This window comes from Haliotis cracherodii, unplaced genomic scaffold (genome assembly GCF_022045235.1).
Source record: "Haliotis cracherodii isolate W230 unplaced genomic scaffold, xgHalCrac1.p SCAF_1, whole genome shotgun sequence".
NCBI lineage: Eukaryota > Metazoa > Mollusca > Gastropoda > Lepetellida > Haliotidae > Haliotis > Haliotis cracherodii.
Window position 1 is genome coordinate 13,166,766 of NW_027266264.1, and position 13,564 is coordinate 13,180,329.

The 13,564-nt window shown below is 42.1% G+C and overlaps 1 protein-coding gene across 1 annotated transcript; it reads right to left on the minus strand.

Annotated features, from left to right (window-relative positions):
• Positions 1 to 996: 996 nt before the first annotated feature.
• Positions 997 to 1,995, minus strand: LOC139454219 (110 kDa antigen-like). The gene has a single exon (XM_071235800.1). The coding sequence runs from the start codon at positions 1,993 to 1,995 to the stop codon at positions 997 to 999; it is 999 nt and encodes a 332-aa protein (XP_071091901.1).
• Positions 1,996 to 13,564: the final 11,569 nt, after the last annotated feature.

Sequence of the window (13,564 nt, forward strand, 5' to 3'; positions counted from 1 at the left end):
AGCTGAGAGTGTAATTCGAGTACACACTGATCCAGTGATTGGTGTTAAGCTGGTGCACTTTGAGCATCTTCAGCAGGGAAAAGGGCTACACAAATAATTATTACCACGATCCATTCGTGAAACAATCATGCATATTTCCCCATAGGAAGACATTTAGACTAACATATAATCCCCGAAGTAAAGTTCTGCATACGTTAAATTAAACTAATTCTACAAAAAACCCAACGAGTATTAAAGGAACCCTCAAGCCAGAGTCCCACTTCATAGCTGGAAGACCCGTGATGATCAGGGGTAGAATAGGTCTTCAGCAACCCATGCTTGTCGTAAAAGACGTCTATGCTTGTCGTAAGGGATCGGGTGGTCAGGCTCGCTGACTTGGTTGATGTATGCCATCGTATCCCAACTGCGTGGATCGATGCTCATGATATCAGTCGTTGGATTGTCTGGTCCAGCTTCGATTACTTACAGACCGCCGTCATATAGCTTGAATATTTCTGTGTGCGGCGTTAAAGAACAAACAAACAAATCATAGCTGGAAAGGGGTTGAATAGAGGCTGCTGGAGCTGAGAAGAAGATATAAATGGAACGGGGGAGGGGATTATTTTACTAAATATAAGCTCTTTGGTCTTAAGAGACTAGTTGACGACGTGAAAACTTACCCCTAAGTGTTGATTATAGGTGACTTGTAATTATCTGTATATACTAAGCTTTCATTTTGCCAGTAAAAGAGCACCGACAAGGAAATTATCGATGGGTTACGGACATATTTTACGAGAGCTTTTATTCAAATGGATATCGAAGTCGATTCGGCGATGCCCCCGGTGCATATAAGCATACTTGCAACCGTTCCTATTTCTATGAATTACCAATACTGCTAATTTATGAAAAAACGGCAACGCGGTCCTGATCAGATACTACAGTACGCTACGACATGGACATAAATACATTGGATATCAACTCTACTGGATGGTATATGCCGACATTATCAACCACGTCCTAAACGTTGTCCACGTCATCAGGTGTCACATGTCTGGCACCATTGTCCACGTCATCAGGTGTCACATGTCTCACATCGTTGTCTATGTCACAGGTGACATGTCTCGCACAATGGTCAACGTCATCAGGTGTCACATGTCTGACACCATGGTCCACGTCATCAGGTGTCACATGTCTGGCACCATCGTCAGTGTCATCAGGTGTCACATGTCTGGCACCATGGTCCACGTCATCAGGTGTCACATGTCTGACACCATGGTCCACGTCATCAGGTGTCACATGTCTGGCATCGTTGTCCACGTCATCAGGTGTCACATGTTTGGCACCATGGTCCACGTCATCAGGTGTAACATGTTTGGCACCATGGTCCACGTCATCAGGTGTCACATGTCTGGCACCATGGTCCACGTCATCAGGTGTCACATGTCTGGCATCGTTGTCCACGTCATCAGGTGTCACATGTCTGGCACCATGGTCCACGTCATCAGGTGTCACATGTCTGGCACCGTGGTCCTCGTCATCAGGTGTCACATGTCTGGCAACATGGTCCACGTCATCGGGTGTCACATGTCTGGCACCATGGTCCACGTCACCAGGTGTCACATGTCTGGCATCGTTGTCCACGTCATCAGGTGTCACATGTCTGGCACCATGGTCCTCGTCATCGGGTGTAACACGTCTGGCACCATGGTCCACGTCCTTAGGTGTCACATGTCTGGCACTATTGTCCACGTCCACAGGTGTCACATGTCTGGCATCGTTGTCCACGTCATCGGGTGTCACATGTTTGGCACCATGGTCCACGTCATCGGGTGTCACATGTCTGGCACCATGGTCCACGTCATCGGGTGCCACCACGCCGTTGACAGTATATATTTTTGAGTTTTCCTCATGTGATGCATACGTCCCCTTGCGCTCCGAGTGACATGTAACATTTCCGGAATCATCGTCCACATCATCTAATGCCATATGCCTTGATATATGCATCTTCCATGCCATCGTAATCATCAGATTTCATTCCCAGAATCTCTGTCCACAACATCGCATGTCACACCCTCGGGATAATCACCTCCACGCATCTGGTACCATCTGACTACAGCGACATACCCCAATCTCTCCTAAAGCCCTGGGAAATATACTTCACAATTTGTTTTTTATCCATACACTTTAACTTATAACAGTTACTAATTATTAATGTAAACACGGATGAGTTCTGGATTATGGAAATGCACATGCGCCTGTTAACCTCGGTGTAATGGGATCAGTATATCACCCCAAAGTCGATGTAAACGCATGTTAAGCTAATACCGCATAATTAACAGTAACATTTTCATTAACAAGATTGGTTTTTAACGGCTTTCAGCTAATTAGTATGGTTTATAATTCACATCTGGCAACCTTTCATGTTCTCGTCCGTGCATTACCCATGACCCACGTGTCACCATGGTGACAGTGGGTGCACGGATCGCGTGCGTGTTTATGCACATATCTTATTACTTTCTTTACGGAATGTTGTTTAAAGGTCTAACAGGTACTGTTGCTAGTAATTATTTATGAACATGTTCACTTGATTATTGACCATGAATCCGGTTTAGAGTTGGTTTTCAGCATGCCTGTCGTAAGAGGCGACGGACGGGATCTGGTGGTCCGGCTCTCTGATACATTTCATGGTGCCGACATATAGATGGAATAATGCTGAGGGCGGCGTTAAACAACACACAAAACAAACAAGTCATCGTATTCCAATTGCATAGATCGATGCTCATGATATCAATCACTGTATTGTCGATTCGATTATAAATAGACCGCGGTCATAGAGCTGGAATATTGCTGAGTGCGGCGTTAAACAACAGACAAATAAAATTCCATCACGTGTGGGATTCCAAATCATAACAGTGTTCTCTTAAGTTATACATTGGACTTCTGCCTGGGTGACAGTTTAAGATCCTGTGCTTAGCATACAAATGTAAGGATGGTCTTACACCGCCATCCATGCCTTACTGAACCTCTCTCTACTTACAAGCCTGTTCGCAGCCTCAGATATGAAAACCAGAACATTGTGTTGGTCCCTCGTGCTAAGCTGATATCCCACTCAGACAGCATATTCACTCCGAACCGACCAGTCCTTGTTTTTTCATTTAATACCTAGCGCTCGACAAGGTAGCAACAAGTACACCGGGAAGAGAGTGAGTTTAGTGGCCCAGTAAATAAAATAATATATTGCCTCGCAATAAAAACTTCGGTAAACTCAAGGTGTTTTTTCACTGAGATTGGATTACATTGCTGTACAATATAATACACTGCAATATTGGGATAACGTTGTTGTTTGTTGTTTGACTGTGATGTCGGGAATACATTGATGTTTGACTGAGATGTGGGAATACATAGTTGTTTGACTGAGATGTGCGAATACATTATTGTAAGGATATATGTTTGAACATCGCTCATATGATAACGAAAACTGCGACTCATATATGAAAAAAAGGTGAAGAAAAACTTCTTGCGTTCGTTTTAAAAAAAGTACCACCACATTAACTGACAGCCCTAGAGGAAGAAAGTCTGTCGAATTAACGTACATATTGCAGCTACATTTTGACAACATATATGCAGGGAGTTACATACAGCCAGATATACATCCGTTCCAGGTAGTCATCCGTTCTTGTTTAATATTCAAACAGAGATTCCTTCCTCGCTTTACAAACAATCTATTGCAACCACTTCACCTAACTTTGTTGTTTGACGTTTGGCGCCACACTCAACGTAATTCCAGCTATTTGACGGCGGCCTGTAAATAATCTAGTCTGGACCAGACAATCCAGTGATTGCCATCCGGAGCATCGATCCACTCACCTAAGTATCAGGGTTACTGAGGATCTGGCTTGGTCTGACACTGTTACCGAGATGGTTGAGTAAGTGCATCTGTGCGTTTTGCCCTGTTAATGCAGTGTTGCCTTCTTGGTAAATTCATCAAAGCGGTAGTAAAATATTATTTGTCAACATCTTTAATAAGATGTATCCCTCGACAGTTTGGCAGTTTAGAGGAATCCGTCTGATCTGGACTCTGGAACACTTCATACAGATGAGGACAAGCGTTTTGCGTGCAAAAACTATCTTCATGTACCTTAACTGGTGGGAATTAAAAAAACCCACCCATCCGATTCCCCCTAAAGTATGATCTTTAGCTATAGTGCGTCAGCCTTTTCAGTCACGGTCTATGACCTAAGTAAGAAAACGTACAACTTTATTGGTAACAACTTCTGGTTTATTACATATAGCGACGTCGATGTAGATTCTTACCAGGCTTGAGTGATAGCTTGATAACTTCGCAACGTCGCTATATGCAATAAACCAGAAGTTGTTATTCTAAAAGTGGTACGTTTTCTTGTTTGTTTGTTTGTTTATTGTTTAAAGCTGCACTCAGCAATATTCAAGCTATATTACGACGGTCTGTAAATAATGCCAGACCAGACAATCCAGTGATTAATATCATGAGCATCGATCACGCAATTGGGATACGATGGCATGCATCAACCAAGTCAGCGAACCTGACTACCCGATGCCGTTAGTCTCCTCTTACGACAAGCATAGTCGCCGTTTATGGCAAGCATGGGTCGCTGAGGACCTATTCTATCCCCAGATCTTCACGGGTAGTACGATATCTTACTTATTCACCAACTTCAAGAAAGCCATTATCATATACGTGCACGAACCTACAGGTTCATCAATCATAACACACCCGATAGGTTGGTCACAAAGAGCTATGACCTGTTGCATATCCTTGGAGACAGCTTGCCACAAAAGGCGACTATGCTTGTCGTTTGAGGCGACTAACGGGATCGGGTGGTCAGGCTTGCTGACTTGGTTGATGCATGTCATCGTATCCCAATTGCTTATTCGATGGTCATGATGTCAATCGCTGGATTGTCTGGTCCAGACTAAATTATTTACAGACCTCCTTCACACAGCTGGAATATTGCTGAGTGCGGCGTTAAACAACAAACAAACAAACAAACAAAACAAGTCAGCAGATGGATATTGTGGAACATTTTACCTCCTCTTCATCAAATCAGAATTGAATCTTTGAAGCGTCAGCATCACAAGTAATGAGGATAACATCACTTTCACCTCATGAGGTTAGATATATACATTTATATACCGCAGGTATCCAGGTATTTGTTTCTGCTCAAATGCGGTTTTATTTGTTCCCCGACCAGGGGATCCGTTTGCATTCAGTTATCATTCTCAACTCCCTGGTGAGTATACAAACCAAACTGCCCAGAGGCACTAGAAGGTGATTTAGGTTTTTAAAATGGGTTTTAACGTAACGTTCAAGATTATTGCGCTTACATAGTGACGCGCATAAACGTGTGTGTTTGGCTGCTTGTACTAGTCCGGGCTTATGGCGGTTTTATAGTGCAAGCCCACCGATATAACATGCCGCAGTTACACATGGGGAGCAAGTACATGTAACAACAAGTACCAATTTGAACGTCTTTTGGAATGACGCGACCAGGGGATCGAACCACGGACATTCTGTTCTCCGGGCAGAGGCTCTATCCACTAGACCACGGAGGCGGTCTCTCGCTAATGGGACTCACCAAGGTTCTCTGGAATTTCCTCTCTGACACGCTCTCATATAACTGAGATAGTGAGTGAGTTGGGTTTAACGCCGCTTTTAACAGTATTACAGTTATATCGCGGCGTGTCAGCTTAATGTGTGAGGAAAGCTCGAAGTGATGCAGGTCTCAGACGTTTACCAGTTCGATGAAACCCACGAGCACTGGTATGGTGCTGACGAACCTAGAAACATAATCGGGGCGAACCGGGATTCGAACCCAATCATAGGTTTCTTGCGTGCCCAAGGGACGCAACTCTGCACAGCGAATCGCGGCGCTTTAGACGACTGGGCCACCCGTGCCTCCTACAACTAACTCACTAACTCACTAGATACACTGTTACAACAGGTATATATCTGTTCAGCACATAAAAAGATACTTACATTTCATGTGGGTAATCACAATGTATTACTGTCATCTAATATCATTTTTGTCCCGACAAATCACACTCGCCTAGTGATCCGAACTCTCATCGGTAGAAAATGTAGATTATATACCCACTGTCAAAGTTGTACCTCGAACAAGTCAATATCCTTTCTTATTATTCGCATAAATACCACCACACCCTGGGTCTCTGTGTCAAAGGCGCACAATAGCATTGCACACTCCAGTACATATTTGCTGATATGGCAATCCGCTGCATTGTGACTTTATAATTTAATACGTGGGACAAAGCCGATAGAGATTCGTCGATCAGAAACCCGCGACCCACTGAGCGTGAAGGGAAACATATATGACCGTGTATTCTTCAGAGGACAAACACAGATGTAGTGCAGTTTACGTATAACAATAACTGGCGGGTTTAGGTCTGTTGTGTATTAGGCGTAACAATGCAAACAAACGAAGCATGGTGGGTGATGTCTGGGTGTGTGTGTGTATCGGGGATTTAGGATTTATCTGTGAACATCACTGGGACATCGAGAGGTCCGGTGTTAAGGATTACATTACACACAAGACAGTGGGATTTGGAATCAGTTTGTCTTCATGCGTGTTCAAACACTGTGTATTTTCACAAAACCAGACATCTTTAAAAGAATCATATTATCTGTGTGTATAGCTTTGAAATATGCATGTTATGCATCATACCAATGGACCCGTGAAGATCCGGGTTGGAATAGGTCTTCAGCAACCCATGCTTGCCGTAAAAGGCGACTAACGGGATCGCTGATTTGGTTGATGCATGTCATCGTAATCCAATTACGTGGATCGATGCTCATGTTGTCAATCACTGGATTGTCTGGTCCAGACTCGATTATTTACAGACCGCCGTCATATATAGCTTGACTATTGCTGAGTACGCCGTTAAACAACAAACAAACAAACATTATTCTCATGGACATGATCATGATAGAGCCGGAACCGTACACTCGATTGTGCTTTAAGCAGAGAGTTCTTGTCGCTATGGAGATTGTTTTGTCGCTTTTATTTGTATACATTGTGCACATATACATTTTATAAGACTTCAAGGTTCAGTTGAAACATGTTTACAAGCAGGACATGCTTCTCTTTTCGCGAACACTTGGTGCCATCACTGATTCTCAGTGATCCATTCCTATAATGCTCTCTGCTACTTTTGCCTTTCACGCCCAATGGAATATTTCTGCAGATAATCGAGACTGATTATACTCTGGTGGTAATGTTTGATATTCAAGAAGGAATCGTGTATAAGCGTTCATAACTGTGTAAACAGTTTACAAAACCTTTAAAACACTTGCTTTCAACAGCAGAGGGCACAGAGATCAGAACGCTTGAATGACGAGTGGCTGTAGTGCCATGGCGCTTTGAGCAATATTCAAGCCATATCATTGCGGGGGGTAACCAAGAATAGACTAACATGTACCAATTTCGGAAATCGAATCGGACTTTAGGTGTGATGAGCGAACGCTTTAACCACTAGGCTACCTCTAAAAAACGCACATCTTAAATATTGTATGTATTAAATCCCACCTTTATAAATCTGACTGATTTAAACAAATTTATATTTTAAAGTTAGAATGTTCTATTAGAAAGCACATTTTTAAAAATGCATTAACGTTAACATTTGTGGTGAGTTTAATTTATGAACGATATATTAACTATGTATATTTTTATGCATAATGCTGTTTTGTACAGGATACGAACAGTTTTCTTTTTATCTTTTACGTATATTTTTAAAAGATATTTTATTGTGTCTCATACGCCTTGTGGCTGGCCGTTACTTTTAAATAAAATCTCTCTCTCTTCCTCCTCTCTCTCCCTCTCTCCAGCCGTTATTAGGGGGAACGGGTGGCCAGATCGCCTAAAGCCACTAGATGCATTGGCGAACTAACTCTATTTCTGAGAGATGGACAGCTCCTCGAACGTATATAAACAGAAAAGCCATAGATGAAAAGGAAATGAAATCAATATACAAAAATAGAAATCGTATCAATAACACCCCCCCCCCCCCCCCCCCCCCCCCAGAAATTACAATAGATATGTGTACCCTACTCACACATATGAGTTCCAAAGAGGGACAGGTCAGCCGAAATTGCTAAGACAAAAAGCGACCTCATAAACACTTCAAGCAGCTACAACAACAACAGCAACAACAACAACAACCATTCTCAGGTGCCGCATATCGTTGTGCACAGTTGCGTCACGTATTTGGGCCAGACACCTCTGAGTATTCACGCTTTCATATTTTCGATAGGTTAGTGTATAATGTGTGAAAAAAAAGAAAAGATGTGCTTTCTCTCCGCCAAATAATTTAACTTTACGTCAGAATATAAAATTTTAAGAATGTTGTATTTGATCACAGTATCCTCGGGAATACAGGTGTGATTTATGTCGTATCACTGAAATACCGATTACGGATACAATACAGGTGTAAGAAAGTACTTACTCGCTTCACAATAGTGTGTAAAACGAACATAAATTTTGTTTAGATATACTTCCCCGTTTCAAAGAAAACAAATATCTTAACATTTAAGACTTTTACGACTTGAAAGACGCACGATGAAGGAAGAAAATAAACTGTTCCTCGACAACAATAAAGAACAGTTCAATATCATAACACGACACATACCTTGCAAGCACATTAAATGTCCTTTTTTGGTATTGTGTGTAATAATAGTATAGAGAACAATGGCTCATATATCAATATATAACATAACGCTTGGAAAATGACTTGACATTAAATCATACAGAGCCAATGTTTATTTAGCTGAAGGATAAATCCAGGAACAAGCATAGTAAGAGTATCATATTAGCTGGTAAAGTGTCATAAAAAACGGAGTCTTCCATTGTTACACTTCCCCTCGACTTGGTTGCTTTTATAGACACTTGTGCCTTATTGACCTGAAACATTCATATATCATTTCTGAAGTAGGGCAACTCTACACAGGGAACGGCCACTGTATGGGGATTACAAAACGTTACGAATACAAATCCCGTTCTGTGTGTTATAAATGACAATACAATTAACCCTTAAAGCTTTACCATTAAGAAACAGGAGATTCGTGTTATTCATTTCCTATCGTTCAGTACAAACACCCATGATTCAATGCATTTCAAGCATCCTTCATGAAGTATGTATTTCTTGGTGTTTCTTCGCGAGAGGTGTTTGGGTTACCGCTAGACTGCCGTACACTGAATGTTAAGGACGGGGGATATGGTGGGCTGAGACAACGCAGCCAAGCGAAACAAGACAAAACACCAAACGACACTGGTACGACAGGTCGTGTCACTGTGGCGCATGGGAATATACACCATGGCGTCGGGCGTTTAAGGTGAGAACTTTGCTTTTTCTTGTAACGATAACACATTGAATACATGCATATGCGTCTGAATCATAGTACTTCTTGTCCGTGCTATTCCTTCTCGGTGTAGGTACATGTGTATATTCGTAAACTTCTGTAATAATTGAATTCTGTTAAAAAAGAACCCCTTAAACAGTCAATCAATGACCGGAGTGCTTTTAGAAAGTGAACACGGTCAATGTCATGTTAATGGACCCAAGCATGAACACGATGGAGGACACGGGCGTGGATTGTCCTACTATACTGATACAGTACAGTATAGGTCTATTAGAAACATACTTATCTGCCCTTGATTTGCATGCGCTAAGCGGCAGGTTTTTAAGGGATTATATCTCAGACAAGGATGTTTCTACATGTCATCTAATCTTGAATATTTAGCTTGTTTTACAAATTCTGTCTTTTAGCAAATGTACAGAAATACGGATTTATTATGTCAAATGAAACATATGTTTTATCGTTGCCAAAAACTTATTCTATCTCTCCGCCGCGCATTAATGTATACTTGATGGAAATGCGTAGCTAGTGCCTTATAGATTTGGTGATTTCTAACGTCCATATTTTAAACAGATATTTTGAACTTTCTCGTGAAGCAAAGTATTGTTTTATACTGTATATACTACAGTATATAGTAGTCGTGTATATACTACTGTCGTTTACACTTGTATATGTTTTAACCTGCTTATATTATAACTGTACTAATGTTATACTTAAATAAACTACAGTAAACTACGGTTATAACGAACTCAAAGGGACCACTGATTTTAGTTCGTAATAACCGTAGTTCGTTGTAAGCATACATACAGCATATAAACATCAAATGGCCGGGACTAAAAAATAAGTTCGCTATATCCGTCAATTCTTTATAAGCGTGTTTGTTATAAACGTAGTTTACTGTATCTGTATGTCTGCCAAAATTACAGCTCAAAACAACAAAACGGTCTACTCAACGTTAATATTAACAGAAACACGTCACTGGTGGCGTATGAATACATAAAAATAACTGATGTTGCATAGCTGATGGTGTTCCCTGGCAGTAAAGTGCGCTGTGTTTGTGAGATTGATCGCGATAATAAGAAAACATAAGATGTGCTTTACAATACACATTGTTGATAATGGACTATCCATATACAACACTAGTTGGAAACATCTGCTTTAGGCGGTAAATCTGGATTCAAATCCAAACAAACATGGTTCGGTGTAGGCCTAAAAGATAATCGACTCATCAAGTCATGTCATGTTGGTTGTGATTTCACATGTGTCAGAAGATGGTTTGAATTGAAGTGAGTGAGTTTCATTTAACGCCGCTTTTAACAGTAATCCGGTTATATCGCGGCGTGTCAGCTTAATGTGGGAGGAAAGCCCGAAGTGATGCAGGTCTCAAACGTTTACCACTTCGGTGAAACCCACAAGCACGGATATGGTGCTGACAAACCTAGAAACATAATCGAGGAGAAGCGGGATTCGAACCCACAAGCATAGGTTTCTGGCGTGCCCAAGGGACGCAACTCTGCACACCGAATCGCGGCGCTTTAGACGACTGTATGGAATATGTAGTAATTGCCCTTAAGCAGCATCAATCAAGGCACAATGATGCCCGACACGGGGGTGGGCCTTTTGACATAATGAGGATTACATTTCTAACAACTGTCCACGTGGTCCAAGGGGGACGACTCCCAAAAACAAAACGAAGTTGAAGGTCGTAAGTAGACCGCCGTAAATGTTTTCACGTGGTCAAAGGGGGACCACTCCCAATAACAAAACGAAGTTGAAGGTCGTAAGTAGACCGCCGTAAATTTTTTTGATGATAGTTTGGGATGTGTTTTTACTGCTGTCGAGTTTGTTCTGCTCTGAACGTTTATAATATCACCATGCTTGCATTAGTACAATACAAAAGTGAGTCTTTTTCAAACGTATTTAGTCCCGGGTCCTAAGCTAGTTTACAGACTACAGCAACAACTGACCGAAAATAGTTCCGTCCGCAGGTGATTTTATTAAACACTGTGTAAAAAAGGTGCCTTGTTATCTGATCACGGATGAGAAATAAACTACTAGTACCGTATGTAATGGTTTCTGTGCATGCTTTCTTACAAATTCTTACGCACACACGCACACACGCACACACGCACGCACGCACTCATGCTCATTTGTTCATTATCCCAACCTGTTTAAACAAGTAGTTTACCACACACATATTCAAACAAGACAAGAAACACTTAGTTCATATACATTCCACACACTGCACATATTATTCATAACAGGGGGCACGGGTGGCCCAGTCGTCTTAGGCGCCGCGATTCGCTGTGCAGAGTTGCGACCCTTGGGCACGCCAGAAACCTATGATTGTGGGTTCGAATCCCGGTTCGCCCCGATTATGTTTCTAGGTTTGTTAGCACCATACCCGTGCTCATGGTTTTCAGCGAAGTGGTAAATGTCTGAGACCTGCATCAATTCGAGCTTTCCCCCCACATTAAACTGACATGTCGTGATATAACTGGAATACTGTTAAGAGCGGCGTTAAACCCAACTCACTCACTCACTCATTCATAACAGCACCCATCCACACAGACATATGCTGTTTACCCAATAGGCACACATGAGAGTTGCTTGCAGATACTGATAGTGATAAGGATTATGCTGAACAAGTGATGTGTGTGAACATATATCGTCGACCATTCCCACTGGAGGTTATCAATGCCACGGTTGACCTGACTTGTAAGACACGGTGCTCCTTGAAGTGAAGGGTGGCCCGCATTGGAATTAAATACAACCATATCTTTACTACTTGGCTTTGTTTGCAAGTTTAAGCACATCTTGTCACGATTTGGAGACTAGGTTGTGTAAAGTACTTGCTACTCATGGTTTAGCTTGATAACTACGTACATTGTATACACAGAAGTCTAGGTATAGACATATCGTCAATGAAAGTATGTGACATGTAATGTATGCTTAAGTGATATGGGGGGCATAGGTGGCCCAGTTGTCTAAGGCGCCGCGATTCGATGTACAGAGTTGCGTCCCTTGGGCACGCCAGAAACCTATGATTGTGGGTTCGAATCCCGGTTCGCTGCGATTATGTTTCTAGGTTTGTAAGCACCTTACCCGTGCTCGTGGGTTTCACCGAAGTGGTAAATGTCTGAGACCTGCATCACTTCGGGCTTTCCTCCCACATGAAGCTGACACGCCGTGATATGACTGGAATACTGTTAAAAGCGGCGTTAAACCAAACTCACTCACTCACTTTCACTTAAGTGATATGTGTACATGTACATAGATGGGGAGCCAGACGATTCGACACCCTATATTTACCAAAGGGACCGACCACCCCCGTGGTCTAGTGGATAGAGTGTTTGCCCGCAGAGCGGAATGTCCGGGGTTTAATCCCCAGCCGCGCCATACCAAAAGACGTTAAAAGATGGTACTTGTTGTTACCCTGCTGGCGCTGAGTATAAGAAACAAAAACAAAGACTGGTCGGCTTGGAGTCAGTATACTGTGTCTGAGTGGTATATTCATGCTAAAATGCGGCATGGTATCTCAGTGGGGTACCACCATAAAATCGGCATTAGTCCGTGCGAAGTAACACCCCAACGGTCTTTAAATCTGTTACGTTATACGATGCATATTCGGATGAAAATTATTAGAAGGCTATTCATGTATATACAGTGTAAACATATACGGCGAACATGACTAAAGCAAATATATTCTCTAGCCAGTGTTAGGGTATTAACAGTTAAATGCCAAACACTTTCTCTTACTTTTTGAAGCGTGACTTTACTCGTTACACCCTCTGTTGGACATATTGACACTTCAACAACGTGGAGTCCAGCGACAACATGGCCAGTTGACTCAGCGACTTGCGTGAGCCCTTGTTAATCATTTTCGTTTCCGCGTTCTTCTGCTGACGCATGGGTTGTAACACACTGTCTAGTCTTTGTGTGGGGGCTGTCAGCCTCGCTTTCCACGCTTACTATACCACGCAGCATAGCTGAACATATTTCTTTGACGCCTTGACCCTGTCGCTCACAGGTACAAGTATGAACATTAACTGTTAACAGTAATATACCGTTTAGTGACGCCCCTGGTGACATGCACTGATGAGGTCATAGCTTTAGCAACTTTAAAATGGCATGGAGTTATCCTAAAGATGATGTCATTTGGTGAATTTGGATCAGAAA

Coding starts and splice junctions, on each gene's coding strand:
- LOC139454219 (XM_071235800.1), bottom strand. CDS start 1,995: ATGGCATGGAAGATGCATATATCAAGGCATATGGCATTAGATGATGTG.